The sequence below is a fragment of the Aquila chrysaetos genome, chromosome 2, assembly GCF_900496995.4.
Source record: "Aquila chrysaetos chrysaetos chromosome 2, bAquChr1.4, whole genome shotgun sequence".
NCBI classification, from domain to species: Eukaryota; Metazoa; Chordata; class Aves; order Accipitriformes; family Accipitridae; genus Aquila; species Aquila chrysaetos.
The window spans coordinates 77,728,069-77,750,331 of NC_044005.1; the positions used below are offsets into that span (position 1 = coordinate 77,728,069).

General features: G+C 40.1%; 1 protein-coding gene across 5 annotated transcripts; it reads left to right on the plus strand.

Annotated features, from left to right (window-relative positions):
* The first annotated feature begins 848 nt into the window (after nt 1-848).
* ASRGL1 (asparaginase and isoaspartyl peptidase 1) lies at nt 849-21,548 on the plus strand. Of its 5 annotated transcripts, none has more exons than XM_029999985.2 (7): nt 862-1,061; nt 2,297-2,511; nt 5,976-6,118; nt 11,201-11,355; nt 15,558-15,676; nt 17,647-17,757; nt 20,411-21,548. In XM_029999985.2, the coding sequence occupies exons 2-7, from the start codon at nt 2,325-2,327 to the stop codon at nt 20,644-20,646; spliced, it is 951 nt and encodes a 316-aa protein (XP_029855845.1). In that variant the 5' UTR covers nt 862-1,061; nt 2,297-2,324; the 3' UTR covers nt 20,647-21,548. The 5 variants fall into 5 exon arrangements, with proteins under 5 accessions (XP_029855852.1, XP_029855845.1, XP_040975804.1 ...); XM_041119870.1 differs by having other exon boundaries at nt 862-1,021; XM_029999976.2 differs by having other exon boundaries at nt 863-1,061; nt 2,269-2,511.
* Nucleotides 21,549-22,263: the final 715 nt, after the last annotated feature.

A 22,263-nucleotide genomic window follows, 5' to 3' on the forward strand; every position in this document is an offset into this window, starting at 1 on the left:
GTGGCCACAGCAGCCTGCGTTCGCTGGTCTCCCTGCAGCCTCGCCTAGAGCAACAACATGGAGAAAAAAGAAGCAAAGAGGTGGTAAGCCAAGCAGGAACGGTCAAGGAGGAAGGCCGGCTGCTTTCTGGGTAGAGTTTGTATAAATTTTGAGATAACTTTGTTTATCTTTTTTACTACAAAGGTAAGGAACTTTGGATTTTTAAATTTTTTTTTAATGAACTCTATTTTACAAGTATTTTTCCTTTTCAGGAAGAACTTTTTTTAGTAGCTCTTTTTATAGCAAACAACTGTTTGTCCCACCAGCAGCCTATAATTAAAACAATGTTAATAATAAAGAGCAAGCTTACTTCTTGCCTTCGCTGCCTATTCGGGATCCATGCGGCCGCGTACAGCTTATCCTCACCCGGCCTGTGCCAACCTGAGGGCAGGCTTGGACCTGCCATGTCTCCCACAGCCCCTACGGCCTCTTTCGATTTAACATCCCACAGCCCGACCTCTCGGAATGGGAATAGCCCGGCCTGGACAGAGGAGAGGGGAAGGGCGGGGCACACGGGACATGCGGTTGGCTTTCGTTTTGGGGGAGAGGTGCCATTTTTCTCACGAAACTGGAAGTGAAACCAGGCTGTGGTGGGTGACGAGGTGGTGTCACGATGCAGCTACCGCCTTCCACAGCGCGGCAGCGTGCCGCCGGAGAACCCGCTTCCCTCCCGCCTTCCTGTCGCCGAGGGGGGAACGAAGCCGATAAGGGCACGATTCGGCGCTACCCGCTGCCAGGCAGGCCGGGGCCGGGCCCCCGCCAAGCGGGGTGTGTGTGTGTACGCCCGGGCGCGAATAGCAGCGTGCCGCCATTTTAACTGTGGGCATCCCTCAGCGCGGCTGCGAGCGCCATGTCTGCTGAGGGCGGCTGCCCGTCCCCTGCGGCTGGGCCCGCCCCGTGCTACCGCCGGCACCCTGCCGGGTAGAGCGTCCGGGCCGCCGCTGGGCCGCCGCGGGTTTGCTGTGGGGACGGGGAGCTGCAGGTGGGCTCCGAGGCCGCGCTCTCGCTCTCCGCCGGGGCGGGTGAGGCTGAGCGGGCGCGGGGGCGCCGGGAGCGGGGCGGGCGGGCGGGCAGCCCGGCGGGGTGCGGGCCGGGCCCGCCCCGCGGTGAGGCGAGGCGCCGCCGGGATGCCCGGCAGGGTCTGATCCGCGGCTGAGGAGAGCCGGCGCCGAGTTCCTCCCCTGACCCTAGCGGAGGGACGAGCGTAGCTGCCGATTGAAATTAAAAAAAAAAGAAAAAACAAACAAAAAAAACCTGGCAAGGCCTCGCTTACGGGATCCTGGGTGAAAATCGAGACGTTTCTGCCCCACCGGGGGCTGTAACGCCCGAACAGCACGGGCTGGGTCTTCGTCTGGTGGGTTCCCGCTGCTATCTTGGCAAGCGGCCCCGAGAGCAAGTGCCGCTCCTGAGGGAGCGGGCTGTCGGTAGTCCGGGACTACGGAGAGGCTCGTGTCTGAAGGGTTGGCACGTAGGACGAGGGAAGGGTGGTTGGATTTTGTTCTTCACAGCCTCCAAAAATAGCTGGCCCTGAGAAACTGTTTTCATGTGGAGACTTTCCTCTGTGAGGTGCCCTAGATTTCTGTGGGAGATCAGGCTGCTTCTCCTTTGCCTTCTTCTGGAAGCAAAAACGTGGTTGCTAGCACCAAAGATAGATAGCAACACTCGTTACTGCTCACAGGAGGCCGTGAGCAGTAACAACAAACCATTTACTGCCAGGTTTGAACACCTTGTTTTCCTGCGTGAAGTACAAAGTTTTGCAAGAGGTCAGAGGTTTGAAGTCCAGGCAGTAGAGCTGGTTGAGCTGTTAACTCGGGTCGGGTCAGTCACGTTATCACTGGTTATATTACTGTACTCGAACAATGGGGCTACCCATCTAACAGGAAGAGCAGTTAGCAGGATCAAGGGTTACTCAGATGCTTGTTTCTGTGTAACTTGTAATGTCACCAGGCCGGGTTCACGCTAAACCATAAGACTATAGAGTAATTTAGGCTGGAAGGGGCCTTCAGAGGCCACCTGGCCCAGCCCCCTGCCCAAAGCAGGGCTGACCTCAGTTGCATTAAGTTGCCTGCGGCCTTCTCCAGTCGAGACTTGAATTAGGAGCTCCTTTGTGTGAGTACTGAAAGATAAAATGGTTGCAGTCAAGCTGACTGTATCTGTTAACGAACCTGCAGGTCTTTCTCTCTCCATGTAGAAGGGAGCACATGCTCAAGGCTTTTCTTTCCAAAACAGGCTAAATACGAGTAACCTGTGTGTGCAGCTGAAAGCCTTGTGAGGAATTTGGCAGGATGAAGCCTGTCATTGTGGTGCACGGTGGAGCTGGCCGGATCTTTAAAGAACGAGAAGAAGGAAGTCGTGCTGGTGTTGCAAGAGCTGCGCTGCGAGGTTATGGTATCCTGAAACAGGGAGGCAGTGCCTTAGATGCAGTTGAAGAGGCAGTACGATCGATGGAAGATGATCCTCATTTTAATGCAGGTAATTTTTCAAGAATTAAGTGGGTTTAGAACCATGTATTTCAAGTGTTTTGCCCTGATGCTTCTGAAAATGCCGGCTTGCATTTTCTTTGAGTTATGCACATTGCAGTGGAGTAAATAGTGGTGTCACAAAATAGTTTATATTTCTGTATAATAAAATAGCATGGTATGTACCATAGTTTCTCATGAGTACACTTAGGCAGATGAGTTACTCTTTTCTCATTTTTCAGTGTTTTATACCTGCCATTTCATTCTTGTGGTGCTGTATTACTTTTCTGTAAATCCTTTCCCATTACTGTGCTGTGTATTCAGTTTTAAGACATGGACTCCTTAATGGAGGATATGTTTAGTTAACGTTCATGTTTAAGGCACTTGAATATAGCTTGCAGCAGTGTTTAAGCCTTAACGCTTGACCTTTACTATTGCCACAGGAATACTGTTCTTGGGGATTTTAGGTGTTTTTCTCTTAAGTAATGCTTGCAATTAGTAATTTTGTAAATAATAATACAGAAATAATGCAGTAAAGGTATGTGAGTCATGAATTTTTACAGTAAGGGTTCATAACTGGATTTCCTAGTGATTAATGTCAACAGTTGAATATTTTTCTCCTCTTCGTATGACCTCAAATTTATTATTTTGATGAATTTCAGTGAAAATATTTCTCCACCTCCACCAAGGTATGTCAGGAATGAACATGGAAAGGCAGACCTGTCAGTGGTTTAGATAACATAGGTATTGGTTATGCGCACACTTAGTTTGTAGAGATTCTCTTGTTCCTTCTCACCTTGTAGTTGAGAGCAGGGGAGAGCTTTTACTTCATATGAAACTTCCAGTGTTTTGTTACTGACTTGGGTTGAATATCTTGATTTTTAAAGGATTCAAGATGAAATCATGAAGTGGACTTACAGGTGTGGTGTGTACTATTGTATAATTAACATCAGGGTGGCATTCGCTCATTTAATTTTTACTTAACTGGACTTGAGCCTTAAGCCCTTGTTCAGGTTTGTGCTGATCTAAATGGCAAGTAGTCTGGTAATCACTTACAGATACATCTAATTGTGTTAACACTCATTAGATACAGCTGCTCTCAGTAGCTGGCGAAAATGAGCTGAAAGCTATGTGAAGAGGGCCCTGATTGGAGTGGCTGTTTAAAACTCACTGTGTGGTATTTATCTTTGTAAAAGAAAATCAGTTTTACTGTAATATTTTCTAGGAAAACACAGACATTGCTAAGAGACAACAGTAAATATTGGGAAGAATGGGCATAGCCATCAAGTTGTGTCCTTTTTTTGAATGATGGGGTTTACCCCTGCTGTGTAGATGCATCTTGATGTAGGCCTTGGTGGAGGGGCTCAGAAGCTATACTGTTGGCTAAAGCTACCATTTTAGTGACTTGTGCAGCGTCGTGAAGTCATCTTGCGATGACTTCTGCTTGCGATGAGGAAGTGGCCTTGGTTATATTTCCTTCATGGGATCTCTTTGACTAGCAGTGTTAACTAGCTTGGTGTGAATACTCCAGGTAGAAGAACTGTTATTATAGTGATCCTTGCACACTTTCCTCCTCAGCCTTTGCAGGACAGAGGACAGATCTGTCTACTTGTAGATAGAAGGAATTGGAGTACTCCTCTCAGTACCCCTGCTGCAATTTGGCTGATGTCAGACACCTTCATTATTTGTGTCCCTTTAGATTTTCTGTCTTCTGTTGTCTCTCTGGTTTTTTTCCTGCCCTTTGCTTCACAAGTGAGCCAAACTTTTTTTTTTTTCAGTGCTGCTGCCAATGGGTACCATGGCCTCAGAGAGGTAGTCTCTATCCATCATCCTGGAAGGCAGGTGAAAAGGCAGTCTGTAACCATAGAAGGAAGGGTTCATCCTACCTCAGATAACCTGAAGTTTAGTATCTAGTCTTGCCGTGGTGTACAGACTTTCACGGTAGTCAGTGGAATGAGAAAGGGTGGCTATACAGCTCTCTGAGGCAAGTGGGATGAATTGTTCTTGGAGAGCACCTGTCTCCCTTCACCGACTGTAAAAGGAGGCTTTTGTAGGAAGCAGCCTTTGACTACAGGAACTGTCTGCAACTGTTTTCTGCTCAGGAAATTTTAGGAAATCCTAAAATGTATCCAAGAGAGATGTCCAGTAGACATAGGCTACTACTAATGCAGTGATGAAGGGGGCTGGTAGAGCTTCCCCTGGAACCATGGTTCTGGTCACTGATACTTGAGATGGAGTTACCCTAGTTCTAGTGGGAGTTTCGTGATCATGGGCTAGAGAGCCTACCTTGTCAAAGGAAGCTAAAAGAGTGTGGCAGGGCTTATCTAAGAAAACAAAGACGACTTATTCCTTACACCAGCATAAAGGAGAAGCTGGAGGAATGATGTTAACATGGGTGGCACAAGGCAGTTACCTGTAAGGTCTCTACAGGTCAGTGTAGTCTAGATGTTAACATGTTGTGAATGGTGCAGGACTGAACTCTGGAATAGCTTATGCGGTCGGAGAGGGGCAAAAAATAACTTTTTGGGGGTGTGTCTGTGTGGCAGGGGGAGTTTTGGAGACAACAGAAATAAAAAAACCTGGTTTAGCTCTGTACAATGTTCAAGTCTTTCTACCTGAGCTACTGTGTAACTCTGCCATGATTTGTTTTGGTTTTTTAACTTCTTTTTAGGTTTAGTCTTCTCCATCCTTACTAGCAAGGCTTGTGCACTTGATGACTTACAACTGATTATTCCCGTGTGATACAGTTATTGGCATTATTATAAAAAAACCCCTACTATTTGCATTATCTTATTTTGTATCTCATTAATTTTCAATTAGGCTAGTAATAGCACCAGTAATTATAGAAGAAAATAACTACCCAACATTTTATTACTTAATTTTTTATTTTTTTAAATTCCTTAATCTAGTGGTTTTTATGTGGTAATGAAGAACTTGTTATTTCAAGCTTTTGTTACAGTAGTGAGTGAACACTTTTATTCTGCTCTGTCAATTTTGGCAGTTTCTTGGAATGCTATGTGACGTTAATCTGTTGATAGGATTGACCACTGTGCTATTTTGTTGGGTTATATTGTATCCTCCTTTGGAAGAACTGTAAAGGTAAAATAGTTTTATGCGCACTTGAAGTGATCTGGGGGATGAAGAATTGTGTTCGTGATTGTTTGTCATTTTAACTCTCATACCTAGTGTATCATTTTGGATGGGATTGGAAGTGTGTGTTTCATCTTATAAAACTCAGATTTAAAGTAAGCATTGTACCCTGTGAGACTGCTGTTAATAGTTGGATTTTTGTGGTTATACTCAGCAGTGTTTCTGCTGTTTTGTTTGTATGCAGGAGATACTTTCAATAAGTCAGACAACAAACTTGGAAAGAGAAAGTTTGCTTGATGAGACCTAATGATTGAATCACGTGATCATTAGCTCTTAAAGACTTTCTTTTTCCTTTCTCCCTGATTTTTTTTTTTTTTTTTTCTTTAGGCTGTGGATCTGTTCTAAATGAAAAAGGTGAAGTAGAAATGGATGCCATTATCATGGATGGAAAAACTTTAGACTCTGGAGCAGTATCTGCAGTTAAATGTATAGCAAACCCAATAAAACTTGCTCGACTTGTCATGGAAAAGGTATGCTGAATATGTACTTGAGTATGAAACATTTTTTCCCTTAGAACTTCATCTGGTATATTGATACACCTTGATAATGTTTGTGTAGCACTTTGAAGCAGGAAAAAAGGGAGAAATAGATGGTAGTGTTCGGAAACTATGGTCACGACCCTGAAGAACTTTTATTTTAAGGGGTTTTGAGAGGTATTTATTAAAAATAGCGTTCTAAGGAAATGTAAGTTCTGCCATGCCACTGGAAGCTCAAGGAGAAATTGACATACACGTTGATCTGTATCTTCACAGCTGGTGTTCAAGATTTTAGGGTTGGTTTTGTTCACTTGTTTTTTGAAGAGCTTTTATGCTGGCACTGAATTTTCTGCTTGATCTTGCAAGATTAAAGTTGGATGATATACTGGTGACTTTGCGATGACGTGGAACTGAATTAAATGACCCAGTAACATATTTGGCCATGTAATGTGGTCTTACATTGTTCCAGGCAGCCTCCTCCGGTGTGACCTAATCAGATGCCTTAGTGCAAAGTCATGGTCTTCCAGCAGTAGAAGATAACATTAGCACTATGTGATGGTGACAGATTTTCCAAGAGAATCAAACTTACCAGGGCAGCAAATGATTATTACTTGACTTCTGACGTAAAGTTGATCCCGCTTTGCTCCACTAAGAAGTTATTCTAGTATCTGCCACAGCACACTTCTCTCATTTTTCAGAAATGGTGCAACTGGTATGGTTCAGGATGGAGTAGGTTATTTGCGTGGTATGTGCATCTGTTTTACCATTACTAGACTGTGACAGGGATCAAAAAGTTTGTACTGTCTTTGGAGTTTACATTTTTCATCCTGCTAGTGCATCTGCCCTGTTGTTGAAAAGGGTTCACATTTGCAGAAACACTTATTAACAAAGAGCATTTATGTTTCTTTAACCTTTCAAAGTGACTTTTGAGGAAGCAAAACCTCTTTTGGTGATCTGTAAAGATGATTGAAATGTAATTTGTCCTCAACAGCCTCCAAAGAAGATAAGAATTATTTTTGCCCTTAATTGGAGGATAGTTCTGCTTTCAAAATCAGTCTAGTATGTCCACTAGAAAACAATGTTAAAACTTGCAATGAATAAGCTTTTTGTTCCTTCATATTGGTTTTATTCTGTCATTTGGCTAGAACAAATGAATAGGTATAGCTGGTAGGCAGCTTCACAAGACAAAATTTTTCAAAATTTGAGAATCTAAGTGGAGGGTTGGGGGAGAGATTTCTAGCGTGTTGGGGGAATGTTTTTTGTGGGTTGTTTTTTGTTTTTTTTCCTGTAGATAACATCTTTTAATGCCCATTGTTCAGTTCATATTCCAGAATCACATTTTTTTTGTTGTCGTCTCCATGACAAAATCCCATTTAAGTTGACAAGAAAAAAGTCAGAACACCACTGTTGGTTTTTGAGAACATAACTTTCCAAAGTGTTTTTTTAAAAACCAAAAAAACCAAAACCAAAAAAACCTCTCTTTTGTCTTTCTTGTCTGTTATAAGGTCTTTCTCGTCATTGTATGGTGCTTCTGGTGTTCAAAAATGTTGAGGATAAATTTGAAAGGAAAACACAAAATTGAACTATACAGGACCAAGTATAATGGCGTAGCTCTAAAACCATGAAATTTTGTGGTAAAGTATATTACTCTTTGCCCAGATGCAAAAAAAATCTGTGTAGATGACAAAGTTCAAATGTAAATTTTGGCCTAAATTGCTTGATATATCTTGAGGTGAGTTTCTGCTGCTTCTCCATCAGGTATTGTAAATGGGAATACCAACTGATGTTACTCTTCTGTTCATCTTGGACAGGAATTCTGGGACACCAAGCCAGGCTATTTCACAGTACGCTTTGGAGTGTATTTTGTTTTGTTTTACTGTGCATAATTAAAAATATTTTCAACTCTGTGACCCATGGGTAATAAGACTAGTTTTCCTGGGGTCCTAAGCATGTTAGGATGCTTATTTCCCAGTGGTTTTGAGATGCCTGACTGCCTTAAGGAATTTTGAAACATAGAGCTCCCAAAACCAAACAAACCCAAAAAACCCTCCCCACCTGCTTGTAATTTTCTGTATTTCCGTTACTATTCTGGAACAATATGGGCTCCATCTGGTGGCCAGAGTGGCTCTTCTAGATTGTTATTGCGCACATTTACCCTGTGTGCTGTCACGTTCTCACTGGGCTCAAATTTGTCTAAATCCATGGGATTGAAGAAATGAGGGCAGCAGAATAATTTCCATTCATTATTTACTATGCTATTGAACACGGCAGCCTCTAGAGATGGAAGGCTTTTAGTACCTTAAGTAATTCAACAAATCCTTGAGAAAGCAGTTCAATTCCTGTTATGTAGTGAACAAAAATAGAATGATACATTGAAATGGCACTTTGTTTTGTTTTTGAATGGGGCATGTAATCCCCCTCAGCTCCAACACTTCATTAGGTGGGCATCTTATGAACATTAGAGCGCTGATTCATTGGTATGTGTGAACTGTGTATATGTTTTCCCCTACTATATCATCCAGCCCTTTACATTAGACAGAGGAGAATTTAGCTTAGAACATAGACTTCTCAAGGCAAAGGTGCAAATTTTTGCTATGCTCTGCACACTGCCAGGATTGTTAAATAAAGAACAGTGATGGTCTGAATTTCAGGCCAGCTGCAGAAATTTGGGGGATTTTCTCTTTCCTGTTTCCCATGAAATTAACGAAACTTGCCAACATTTGTTGTTTGTTAGTAAGATCTCTAGAATCCTTTATTTATTTTTTTGTCCTCTTGGATTACTTTGTATAAATGTGTCCCAGAAAAATTAGGTACTTAAGAAAGTTAGCAAACTTATTCATGAAACTGTAGAAGAAGGATGAGACAGAAAAATGTGCTTTTGGGTTGTTTGGCAATGTTCTACCAGCTCTTTTGATTGATAAGATATGTTGAAAAGAAAAAAAAAAATCAAATGCGCCTTAAGATACCTTCTTTTCAGTGAGGACTGGGAAAAAAAAAAAAAAACCCCAAACAAAAAAACCCCTATCATAGAAGCTTATTTCTCTATGTGCAAGTATTTCTTGTTTGCGCAGCTCAGGAAGGTGGGTATGTTATCAGAACCTGCATATGGGAGGGAACCCTTTGAAAAAGTTTTAAGAAATAACTTCCATTTTTTACAATAAAACTTTTTTTTTTTTAACTTATTTAAAGGACAATATACAGTCTTAATTGCTGAAGAAAGCAAGTGATGAAGGACACAGCCTTCTGATACATTGAACTTTTATTTTGACTTTATCTGTATTTCCTAAAAAAGAACAAAAACAAAAACCCACCAAACAAAAAAACCCCACCAGAACCCCAAACCAATTTGAATTATTGGGTTGTGTGCTTCTGGTGGTTTGGTGGCAATGGCAGAGGGGGGCAGTATTGCACAAAGAAGTTGGCTTTCAAGTGGAAGAACGCTAGCTTTGTTAGAAATAGGTAGGTCTTGCTGTCTGGTAACATCACTCAGCATGTAAGCCTGTTGTCCACTCTTTCACATATACAGAGGACTTCTCCCTTGTAAGCCTTATTCTTGTTCCCTAAAGCAATAGTCTTATGAATTGAGGGCTTAATTTGTCAATAAAAAGGCATTTAAATTTTCAAAAATGGCTGATGTCAGGGCCACAACATCAGGAACGTTTCTAAAGTGTAGTCACATTTCCCACTTCTGTAACTATCTGAAGGGGTTAGTGCAGAGGCTTTAATAAGCTTAAGTAGAGATCAGTGTCCGTGGTTTGGGAAGGGCTTTGGCTGGAATCCTTTAAAACAATGCAGTACTATGGGTTGGTCACGGTAGTGATTGCTTGTCATTGCTTTAGAAATCAACAGAAGTTGATGGTCTGCAACATCTTAAAAGTCTGAAGCTTTGAGAGTGTAAATGTCCTGAGGAATGCAGCATGTCACAGAAATACCCAACCTCTGGCATCCTCGCTTCAGTCTGAGAGCTGAGTATGTGCCACTTCGGTGCCCTGCAAGGCTCTGCAGGCCTGTAGCCTCCAGCATCACGTGGTTGTACTTTTTGGACCTCACCTGGTACCTGTGTGCTGTGCTGCTGCATGGACATAAAAGCTTGCTTGAAGTTAGGTGCTGTGCTCTGAAATGACTCCATACGGCATAGTCAGACCATCAGTCCTCCAGAACCCTCCTGGGCTCTGATGCGCAATTAACAGCTGTGTAGTGGTCCAAGAAGTTGATGCTTATTTTTGGAAACAGATGTAAAAAAAAATATATTAAAAAAAAATATCAGATTTTAGAGGTCCTACTAAAGTATAAGGATTAATGAAACAAATTTATCTGGGAAGTTTCTCTAAAATGTGAATTAACCAACCTGTACAGACTTTGAAGCATGGATTTAACTAAGGCGGTTGACTTAAAATCTGGTCGAAGTGCTTTGCTAAATAAAGGAATCAAAATAGAGCTTCTGCAAATGTTAGAAGAGAGCAAACATTTTTCGGTCAAACCTGTTAGAACAGTATTCCATTCTTGAATTTGAAATTCTGGGTCTGTAAGAGTAGCAGCTAGTTGAAGGAAATATTTAAAATAAAATGGTTGAGCTGATGTTAAGAAACACTTCAGTGCATGATATTTACGTTTTTTGGTTATTGTACTCTTATGAGGTGTAATACCTTCAAACAGAACAGGAATTTATTTACCATTCTTTCCTTCTGAGTAAAATCCTTCTAGATCTCTTAGTTAACCGGACAAAACAGTTTAGTTAAGTAGTGATTTGATGATTGACAGGAAACAGTACAAGGAAGTTGCATGCAAATTAGCAAAAGAGCAAGTTTACCAATTTTTCCTTCTCCCATTATAAGTATTAAATAGATAAATGCAATTCTTTTCTACTAATGATGAAAGTTTTGTTTTGGAGAGCTGAAAATTTTTTCAGGTAGTGGAAGAGGATGTAGGCATAGAAATCTAGAAAGTTTAAAAATGAAACAAAATTTGGAATTTTCTTTGTGTGGATACTTCTAAAAATAAAGAGTGCTTGTACGAAACTGCTCAGTACAAGACCAAACAAGAATTGTCAGTGAATCTCCTGTCTGTCTTCTGCAGACGAAGCACATGCTGCTGACTGACCGTGGTGCACACCTCTTTGCTCGGGCCATGGGTATTCCTGAGACTCCAGGGGAGAAACTCATAACCGAGAGATCCCGGGAGAGATGGAAGAAGAACCTTGAGCCAGATTCCAACCCTGAAGAGTTTCAGAAGTAGGGTTTTTGTAAAATATTTTTTCTTTTTAAATTCAGATAATTTAATTTATGCTATCAGTTAAAAAAAACCCAAACAAACCAAAGCTTGAAGGCCTGTATGCAGACTTGAGAATACTTCAGTTCCAAATATTACATGGTTTGATACAGTCTTCACAGTATGTCCTCAGTGAAAGTAGTGAAGAATCAAGCTTTCAGTGAATTTGCTCAAGTGTAAGTGACTGGAACAACTTGAACAAACGTGGTAATGCTTAAGATTGTCAGTCACTTTGACATAGCATAGGTTTTGTGGCATTAATGGAGAACAAGGTTAGAACTTGTTATTGCTCTTAAAATCACCAGTTGTAGAAGTTTATCGAGCAGCTTTAACAAACAGCAGGCATCAATTGTATAGTTCTTTTCCATGGAGGAACTGTGATTCTAAAATATCTTCAGTCCACATTTTAAAACGAGTCCATGAAAAAAAAATATACAAAATTAATAAAGCTGATCTTGGTTAAGTAGATGATCAGATTTGTCTTTAAACTGGATTAGGTAGTTAAACGACATCAGATTTTGACTAGTAACTGCTCCTGAGTGCTGATTGTGGCTTTTGGTTATTGTAGATAGGAATGACAAAATTGACCAAGAAGTTTGGTGTAATGGTTGGTGTGAAGAGGGATACTACTGGATGGTATTGCACAACAGAAAAACGAAAGTCACTTGAAAAATAAGCAAGTCTCATATAAAGTAAAGAGGAAGGTGAGGTGGACAAGAGAGGAAGCAAAATCATCAAATGTCAAAAATGGTTTTTATGCCTGTGAGGTAGGCATAAATACTAAATTGTTTTGAGCTTCCATTTGTATGTTAATGGTTGTGGCATAGGAAAGCACTGTATTATATTACATAAATGCTGTATTACATGTTGTTCATCTGTTCTGTGAAACAGTAGTAATGAGAGAAGCAGAGCTGAAGAATTTGTAGATCAAAAGGAGGAAATTTCTTCTGTGGGCATCTTTAATTAAAGTCCATGAAATGAGGCTATAAACTACAAGCTATATGTTACTGTCAGTAAATTGCTAGAAGGAAAAACAAATTCATGAGGCAAGTGTAAATATGGTCTTGTAAACAAAGCGAAGTTGTTCCTTGACCATAAGGTCTCAGTCATAGTTCATCTTGTATCCAACAGAAGTTTTCTTTTGATCCACAGTCTATCCAAGGACTGTGTGGTATTATAATTAGTTATGAAGGATTAGAGGATGGCGTAGCCCCTCCTGCCACTTGGTCTCCTGAATATGTAAGCTGGAATGGCATGGCATCTGAGTCTCTATTCATTCTTTATAACTGCTTAATTATTTTTTTTCTTGTGTGTTAGGTATCTTCAATTTCAGCATCGTGTTGTTCTGAAATATCTGATAATAGAAGGCTTGTGTATTTTTGAAGGGCTCAGGACTTTTTCCTGTCTTAGCCATGCTGTTCTTTTTCTGACAGCCAGTACCCAAAACATCAGCACAAATTCGCAAAGCTGAAAACCGGTCTTTTTTTATGCAAGCCCATTTGTTCCTCTATCACATGTGGAATGTTCTTTTTCCTGTTATGTCCACAGTGATTATGCAGAAACTTGCCTGGGGCGAACAGACAGAAGGTGAAGTAGTGTTAGTCAGAGGCAAGATAATACCAGATCACACTGGGAATTTGAAGGTTGGTGTGTACTTTACTTCCAGTCCTCTGGTCCTAACAATGTTGGAAACCTTGGGAGTTCACAGCTTTCCAAGCCAAGTTTGCTGTTTCCAGAACAGAGACCTTTCTCTTCTGCTGGTTAGAAGCCTGCATTCATTTATGCTAAAAGCTTATGATTCCATTGCACTTACAACATGGCATCTTGTACACGTTTTGCTGAGAATAGGATGTGGTTTGTTTTATCTTCAGTCTCTCACTCCAAAGATTCTGACCATAGCTTTGTCAAGAAGGCTGGAGATTGCCTGAGAACCCCTCAGAAAGGCAGTTGAGTCTGGCCATAAGGTAGTAGATCTGTGAATCACAGTGCAAGAGTAACTCGAGGAGGTATTAATTAACAAGGGCCCTGACAGCAATCGACAGAAAACGCTACTATTGATGCAGGGCTAAGAGACAAAATAGTGGATGCCTTATTAGTTGAATGGGGATAGAGTAAGTACATCTAACTTCATGAGTACTGGATAACGAAAGATTTAGACAAAAGGGAATGAACAAATCCAACTGATCCATTCTGTGTCACAGTCTGTGCAGTATATAATAATAATTCTTGATTGAACAAAATCATTATTACTAATAGCATCCTCTGGTATACTACAGGTACTTGTTGAGGTTCTTGCTACTGTCACTAACTAACAATAGAGAAATAGTTATAATATGGTATCTCTACTTAGTTTGCCTGCCTTGGTGATGTTTCTGAGTCAACTAGCTATGCAACAGATTGTTTGTATCTTCTTTGCCTTTGTTCTGAAGATGAACAAAGAAAATATGTGACACTGAAGCAATAAAAAAGTTTAAAGGGACAGTAAGAAATATAGTGTAGTTGTCTATTTGCTCCACCGCAGATAAGGTATGTCAGACGCATTCACTTTGTTATTTATTGCCAGTTGAGCTTTTGTACCAAAACAGATAGCTGCTGCGTATGTGATTTGTGCACTTTCATTATTCTCACAATTGCTTAAGGTAAATGCATCCAGACGTACATTTTCCTAAGTATGTACCTTTCTTAAATTCTCAGGAGGATCTAACTTTAGTTGGTTGAAAGGTGCCACATGAGTGTGCAAGGGAGTACTGAATTTACTAATATTCTTTTCAGCAAATCATTTGTAACAGATGGATGGGTGGGAAGCCCATCTGCACCAACATATCAGTTTGAGTTGAGGTCCGTCTCCACATAAATGTCAGAGCAGTTTGTAAGGCCTGTGATTCATCAGTCAACTTCGAATTGCTGTGAATGAAGTGTAGGGACTGACAGTATGATATTTTACATCAGCAGCAGGGAACAGGAAGTTGCTTCTCTGAGAAATTGACTGTGGGTTTCATGGTACACAAGGACTTTGTCTGACTTAATTAGCTAAGATTTTGTGGGGCTATAGAAAGACCTTCGCCTGTGGCCAAGCAACTTCCAAAGATATTCCTGTTCCAGTCTCCTGTTGAGCAGTTCCTTGAAGGATTGTTACAAATTCTTTTCCTGTGTGGAGGGATTTAGATTTTTTTGGTATACCTCTCCTAGCTAGATACTGTTTTATGTTCCTGCATGAATTGCTAAGATTGGAATATGGGGACACTCAAAACTGTTGCTTCTCAGTAATGTCTTGCTTCTCAGTGCAGCAACTGTTACAGTAAGTTACAATAACCTTTTTTTTTTTTCCTGAGTATGAATACATGTGTATATTTTAAGCAGCCTATTATATATGACTTTTCTGTGCTGAAGAAATAAAGCAGTAGTTGAGACTTCTATTTTCTTCAGTGCATGAAGATTTTGAAGCTGATGTGTGGTTTCAACAGATTCTACTGGCCAAGTGATTTAAACCTCAAGATTGCGTAGCTACAGAGTACAAAGATGAAAATATGTATTAATGATGGGTTGTGAACAATACTAGTTGAAAGGCACATAAATAACTTTTTTTTTTTTTTTGGTGGCATTCAAACATTTAGGAGAATAAGGAAGAGGAAAGAGGAGGAACAGGAAGGAAATGATTCAGTGCATGCATAACATTACTGTCCGTTTCTGTATTCACTTGTTTACGTGCATTGTCATTAATAATTCCGGTTAACCTCCTGTTGAGACAGTGGAGACAATTCTTGCATCTTTGAGTTGCTATTTAGGGGAAAGTGTGTTTCAGGTGTGTCACAGCCAAAAAACTACTCCAGAACTATGATAGCTAGAAATATTTCTGCCCTGCATGCTTTTGTTTCGTGGGTTTTTGCCTTCCCAAATCAAAGTTTCCATGCTACAAAGGTAAAGAAGTCATGGGGGGAGATGAAAAAAAATTGAGTGTTTTCTACTCTATTAAATATAAAGCTATGAGAATTGTTGCATATTGCTTGTTGGTTTTGTAATGAGAAGCATGGTAAAAAATAGCTTTATGATGAGCAGTAATTTTTTTGCAGTAATCTTTTTTAAAGTTACCTGGAAAAGAAATGCAACATGCTTTGGCAGGTATGCTTTAATTCTACCTAATTTTGTGAACTGTTTTTCTTGGCAGAGACCTTGGAACAGTCGGTGCTGTTGCTATAGACAGTGAAGGAAATGTAGCTTGTGCAACATCCACTGGAGGACTCTCTAATAAACTGATTGGCCGTGTTGGTGACACAGCATGCATAGGTATGGGGTGTGGGGTCTTGCCTCTCATTTTTTGGAGGTATCTTATTTAAAGAAAGAAAAAAAGAAGGCAAAAAAGTATTACACAGTTTCCTTTTCATTTGTGAAATGAAACATAAATACTGGTACATCTGAAATGGAGGTCTAACATTCAAATGTATCAAAGCTGAAGCTCCTTAACACAACATGGAGATTGCAAATAAGGATTGGGAGTAGAGGTGTAGTGCTGTCATTATTATCATAATCCACCACTTTTCTGTCTGGAAAATGGGGATGGGAATTCCTTTTTTCTGTCCTTTCCTGAATGCTAACATATTTTTTTTTTCTGTGTTTCCTTTCTGTTCATTCTGATAAAACTCTCCTTTTGTATATCTGTGCTTACAGCTAAGTCAAAAAATGTAGCCTGTTCCATACTAAGATGCTGTTTTCTTGGTACTTAAGGAAGTAGGTGTAATTGTAATTACTGTTCATTATAGGAGTGAGCCAATTTTGTAAAATGACTGGCAACTTTGAGTAAATTCCTGTTCTTAGAGAGCCCTGATAAGACTGCTTCAGAGCCTAATAGATGCGGTGTGGAATAAAGGAAATATTTTAAGAGATCTCTTATCCAAGTATAAAGAGACAGCTGAAATCCTTTCCGCAGACTTCCTCCTCTCATGGGACAGACTTGCCATTTGATTGCTTCAGAGTTCTACCATACAGTTGGGATTTGAAAAATAATTATTTTTAGTAAAACATGTTCCAAACTCAAATAGTACTGCTGTTGGCAGTACATGATTATTATAAAACTAATACTAACTTTCTCTCGCACCCTAAGTTGCTATGTTTTGGTACCCTCTGCATGCATTTTGACAATGATTTTCAGCTTCATTTCTGACTGCAGCCTTCTGACTGCAAACACCCTTCTCTTGTGTAGATCATGTTCAGGGCTCATATAGTATGGGACGTAGGTCTGTGAAGGACAAGTGAACCTGGGCACTCTTGAGCATATTGCTTGCAACTTTTGCTCTTAGTAGACATCTGCAGGATTGGATACAGAAATGCTAGCTGTCCTTTTAAATATTAGAGCCTTTTGAAAGGGGGCTTTGACAGACTGATTGTGGCAGTGTTTTTCCACGTGTAAATCAGGTTCCATTGAAAGGGTCTGATCTGATCAAGAAAGTACAGAAGGGAAGAAACTTTCATTGCTCTTCTGTGCTGCTTTCCCCTCCCCCAGTACCTTGTTTATAATGCTGTGGTATGTTCTTCCCCAGCTCCTGGGAAATATTTTTCTTAGGAGATGTGCTAGAAACATGGGTGTTGAGCAAGCGGAAGCTTGGTGGTGAGCAGGGTGTGGAATATGCCAGCAAAACAAGGATGGGAGGAAGAAAAAGCGGGGGGGGCAGGGGGAGCACGTTCAACAGAAGAAACACTGCTTGTGGTGAGGATTGCAAGATTCTTCGGGGGTGCTTCATGATGCTTCACTAGAGCCCAGGCTCTTCAAATCTCTTACCTGCTTTTTCTGTTGCAGATAAGTTCCCCTCAAACTTTGGTAAATTCACCAGTGTCCTCACAAGATCTTCCTTCATATCTTCTCAATTGGTAATGTTGTATGACCTGGCACTCTGCATCCCATCACTAGTTTGCTGATGCTCAATATACTGTCCCTTCCTGTTCTGGAAGATATTTTTGCCTATCCCTGCTGCTTCTGCTTCTTGTACCACAAGCAGATCACTAGTCTTCTAGCTCTCTCAACTTGACAACTGACTTCATCCAGCTCTTGTTGATCTCTCTCATGTTTTTTACTTTTCAAACTGATGCAGAAATGAGAAAGAAGTTTGTTACTGACACTTTGTTCCCAGATGTGCACAGAACTGCCGGCCCTTTAGGAAGAAATGTTCAGTACCTATTTTAAACAATGCAGAGCTTGCAAATTGTATTACAGAATATTGCTGCCTTTTTTTTTTTTTTTTTTTTTTTCCCCCTCTGAAAAGGAAGTGGAGGTTATGCTGATAACCACTCCGGTGCCACTTCAACCACAGGACATGGAGAGAGCATTATGAAAGTGGTCTTAGCCCGACTGATCCTCTATCACATGGAGCAAGGTATATTCCAAACTTCCTGTGAGCTGAAATAATGAGGCTAGGAAATGTTGCCTAATGACAGGTTTCAGTTTATGTACTATCATCCTAGAACGGTTGTCAGAAGAGTTGTTCCCAGGGGTATGTGGATGGGTCACCTCTCTTTAAAAATGAAATGAAGTACTAAAGTATTAATAAAGCTAAAACAGCCTTAAGTGGACAGAAATATCTATGCTCCTTGATGTTTAATCATGCTTTAGATCAATGTATGTTGGAAGACATTATTGTCTACTTCGTTTAACTGAAGTTCTCTTTGATAATTTTTTCCCAATTTTAAACTAAAATTTTGTGAACAAAGCAACAGAGAACAAGTAAAAGGAAGATATGTTTAAGGAAGCAGTAGAGGAGGCCTAGAGATAGATAATCAGAGCTGAAATAAGAAATCATAGGATATCGCCTTTCTAATAAACTGTAAAGGTCTTTATTTTAACAACTCTGATTATAGCAACAGAAATGCTTTTAAGATGTTTTAACTATGATTTAAATTTTCATTTTGTTTTGGAAAATATACTAAACTGACTGGGTGGGTATGTGGTAAACAGCTGACACAGTATGTCTTATGTGACTGTAATATAATCTGCCTGTGAGATGACCCTTTGGAGCTTTACCTTCATGAGTTAGTCTGTCATCTAACCCCTTGATTATATTACAGCCTGTAAACATAGCCAGACAACATACTTCTATTGCATGCAGTTGAAGAACCATTAATATAGATATCACCATTATTTTTAGAAAGCCATAGCTTTTGGGCAGTACAGTGTAGCTTGCTTTGAGATCAGCTGAACTGGAAATAGTTGGAAAACTTTCAATTTACATTTTCATTGGAGAAGCAGTAAGTAGAGAGACAAGTAACAGCTGACAATATTTTTGTTACACTTTATAGAGCTGTTTGCATATAATGGGTGCTTTTCTCTGTAAATCTCTTGGCTAATGTGATAGTTTCAGCATAAAATACAACCTACAGATTGTTTCCCAAAGCTCTAACACATTATGATCTCCCCTTACTCTCTCTATTATGTCCCTAGCTATTCAATTTGACTGGCCTTCTAAGCTTTATTTAGTCTAAACTCTGTAAACCAGTTTCTTCTCTGGCTTGAAGTTAACCGCATTGCAAAACCTATGCGCTGATAGCAGTTACCTGGCTTGTGATCTATCAGTATGAAAGGCAAATGAGGCTCAAATTAAAAAGATTTTTAGAAAAAGAAAAAAGAAAATGAACCCACATGTGTGCATGTTTAATTGGTTTGCACTTGTTCACCCTGCCCATGCTTGCTCTACCTTCATTCATCCTGCCCAGAAGTATAACTCAGCTGCCAGGAAAATAACGTCAGCAATAGACTTCCCCCCCCCGCTCCATGTTTCCATGAAGGCGCTGAAAACAAACCCTCAAGTTACTGTAACTTTTTGAGTCCTTGAACGGTCAACTGAAGTTGCATATTTAAGAATAACTACAGAGCTCTTTCATAATTCTGTTCAGCTATTCAGTAATTCACATAGTAAATATCTTCTGTTGGACCAACGCTGTGAAACTTACTTTCATATTTCAGGAGTGAATTGCTTTGCCAGTCTTAACAGCTGTTGGAATCTCTGTCTTATGGTGGCAGCTGTTGTCTTGATGAAAAATCAAACAGTGAAATGTTGACCCTTTGAAGTCAGTGCCACTGACTTGAATAGTCACAGTGTCACTCGTAACGTCAGAGAAAGGAGCTTTATCCTGTCAGTCACCAGTGCTGTGAATAATTCTGACTCTGCTGGTTTTGTTTGGTTTTAACTCAAAATTTGGAGGGAAGGCATGAAGGTCAGGTTTTGTTCTGCAACCTAAGCTGCATAACATTACTGATGGTATATATCTTAGAACAATTAGGCTGAGCCAACTGCATTCCTGAATATGCACTCAAACTTGTAGTGAACAAATATTCTGCAGCCATTACAGGCTTGTGTGTATGATGTAGACACTAACTTTGTTTTATTTAGAAAATAGTCCTGTTAATATGAATTAAGTGTAATGAAAAGATAAAGTTGCTCTGCTGGTCCTTTCTCTGATGTGTAGTACATTGAGTCCTCATCTTGCCTGATACTTTCAGAAGTTTCAGGAAGAGTAATGCTGATGTCTGCTTTTGATAAATTATGACAGTGTGAAGTACATGCTTTGAGCTCCATTGCAGCCAGTGGACTTGGAACCTAGATGATGACTGAAATTTTTGATTGCTTTAATGTGTTTTTTTCCAAGTTGTAAATGCTTTAGACCTACCTTGTGACAAACCTTTGATGGAAAGTGTGCAGATTGGCATTTTTCCCTTCAAATGATGGCATAAGAAATGTCCTGTCTTGAACATAGAGTTGATGAGTTAGTCTATATCAAACACTGAAACTGAATTACAATCTGAAGCTATTTAAATCCTGTCTTTGTAGCAGCACCATACCATAGGAGCTATTAGCAACTGTCCAGGGCCTTCCTATAAACAGTTCCTTTGCTACACTGGAAATTTCTTGCTGATTTAGTTGAAGGAGGAATTAGATTTGGGTGGCTCCATGGGGAGGGGTGAAACTTGAAGGGAATTTTAAAACTTATTTCAAGGCAGACACCATGAAGTTATCTTGTTCTTCCTTGTTTCAGGACTGTCACCAGAGATGGCTGCTGACACTGCATTAGACTACATGAAGACACGAGTTGGGGGCTTGGGGGGTGTCATTGTTGTTAACAATTCAGGACAGTGGGCAGCAAGGTTCTCCACCAAGCAGATGTCCTGGGCTACTGTAAAGGATGACCAGCTGCATTATGGGATTTATGCTGGGGAGAGGCATACAAAATCTGTTGATGAAGCACTTACATTTGAAAGTGAGGGATTCTGAGGATGAAGAAATATCGACTGAGGTAGAACGGAGATCTCCAATTTTTGCTGGAGGACAATGACAGTTGATGTCATCTTTCTGAAAGATCTGTACTCTTTTGATTGGTTCACTGACATTGCCACATTTACAGTCAAAATGAAATCTGGATGTAGCTCTTCAGTGGTCATGGATGTATGTGTAGTGTTTATTAATACCTTTGGGAAGTCGGGAGATCCTCCTTTTCTAGATGAGAAAGAGAATGGTCAGTAGGTTTCCTGGTCACCATGCCTGAATCCTACATTAAAGGGAGCCTAAGTTTCCGTATTAGAGGAACTCCTTTCCATGCCCATTCTCAGAGACTGCTGCCAGGATGATTTCAGAGATTAATACCTATTAATTAAAAACTTAATTTTGAAAATTGCATTGCTCTCCAGTCATCCCATGATAACAAAGTGCTAACTGTCAGTGAAGTACCACCAAACAGGAGTGAAGAGTTAAGACTACATCGTTGGTCACAGGCTTGATGTAACTGTCAGGGGAAATAATAATGAAGTAAGGAAAATAACTTTTCTCCAGACATGGGAAACATGGTGTTTCTAAGGAGTCCTATTTTATTCCATTCATTGGCATCAGACCTACAATTAGAAACCAGACACCACAACAAAGTAGGCTACAATATTTCAAAGTATATGTGGATAGTTAACAGGAAAGATATTATTGACTTAGTATCTGGAGTAGTAATAAAGAAGGTCATGATTTCAATAAATATAAATAAACCAGCAATCTTTACTACTCAAATACAAAGGTGATAGGCACCTCTTAAGTCTAAACATGAGACAGAGATTAACTGGAAAAATAATTATCTAAAATCAAGTGATAAAAGCAAGCTGTACTAAAACAAATAAAACTGCCTCTTAACAAGCTTCTTGTCTGAAGTCTGAAACGTTTTCTGGAGGGGTTTTCTTTTTAAAAAAGAATTGATGTTCTGCGTTACCTTTAATACAGTTTCTTCATTAAGGTTTTGTAGTTTTAAAAGAAAGACCAAAATTTCTTTTTCCTGTTTTCTGACTTGACTACATAATTTTTTTGTGTTAAAACTGTGTAATAATTTTATGGATTTTAGCTGGTGACTAGGTTTCCTCTGCGGACAGATTTGTAGTTATAATTGCATGCCATCATACTGTGGAATGTTCCCTTTACAAGATAACCCAAATAACCATAGCAAAAATCTTAAATCATAGCATGAAACTACTCATACCTGTGTCCCAACTACAATAAGCTGTGTTATTGAGTTGGTTCAGACAGAATGGTAGGGTTGCCAAGGCTGGCTAACCTGCTCTCTACTTTGATCTGTGGTTTATTAGATGCTGCAGATGACTGGATGTAGACAGCGATGGTTCAAGAGCAGATGGTTCATTCAAGACACAACCATGGAGTGCTCGTGTACTTTGTGCACAGGAGATGGTGTAGCAAATGGCTACTGTCTGATCATCAGAAGTTTATGAAACAATAACAGTATTTAAGATGTGCTCATCTGTAGGGAGAAGTAGTTGTCTTCTGAGTAAAAAGTAGTTCATTTCCCTTTCTCTGCATGAGATACCAATCTTACACGGCCAGACTGTTCTCTGGGAAAAAAAG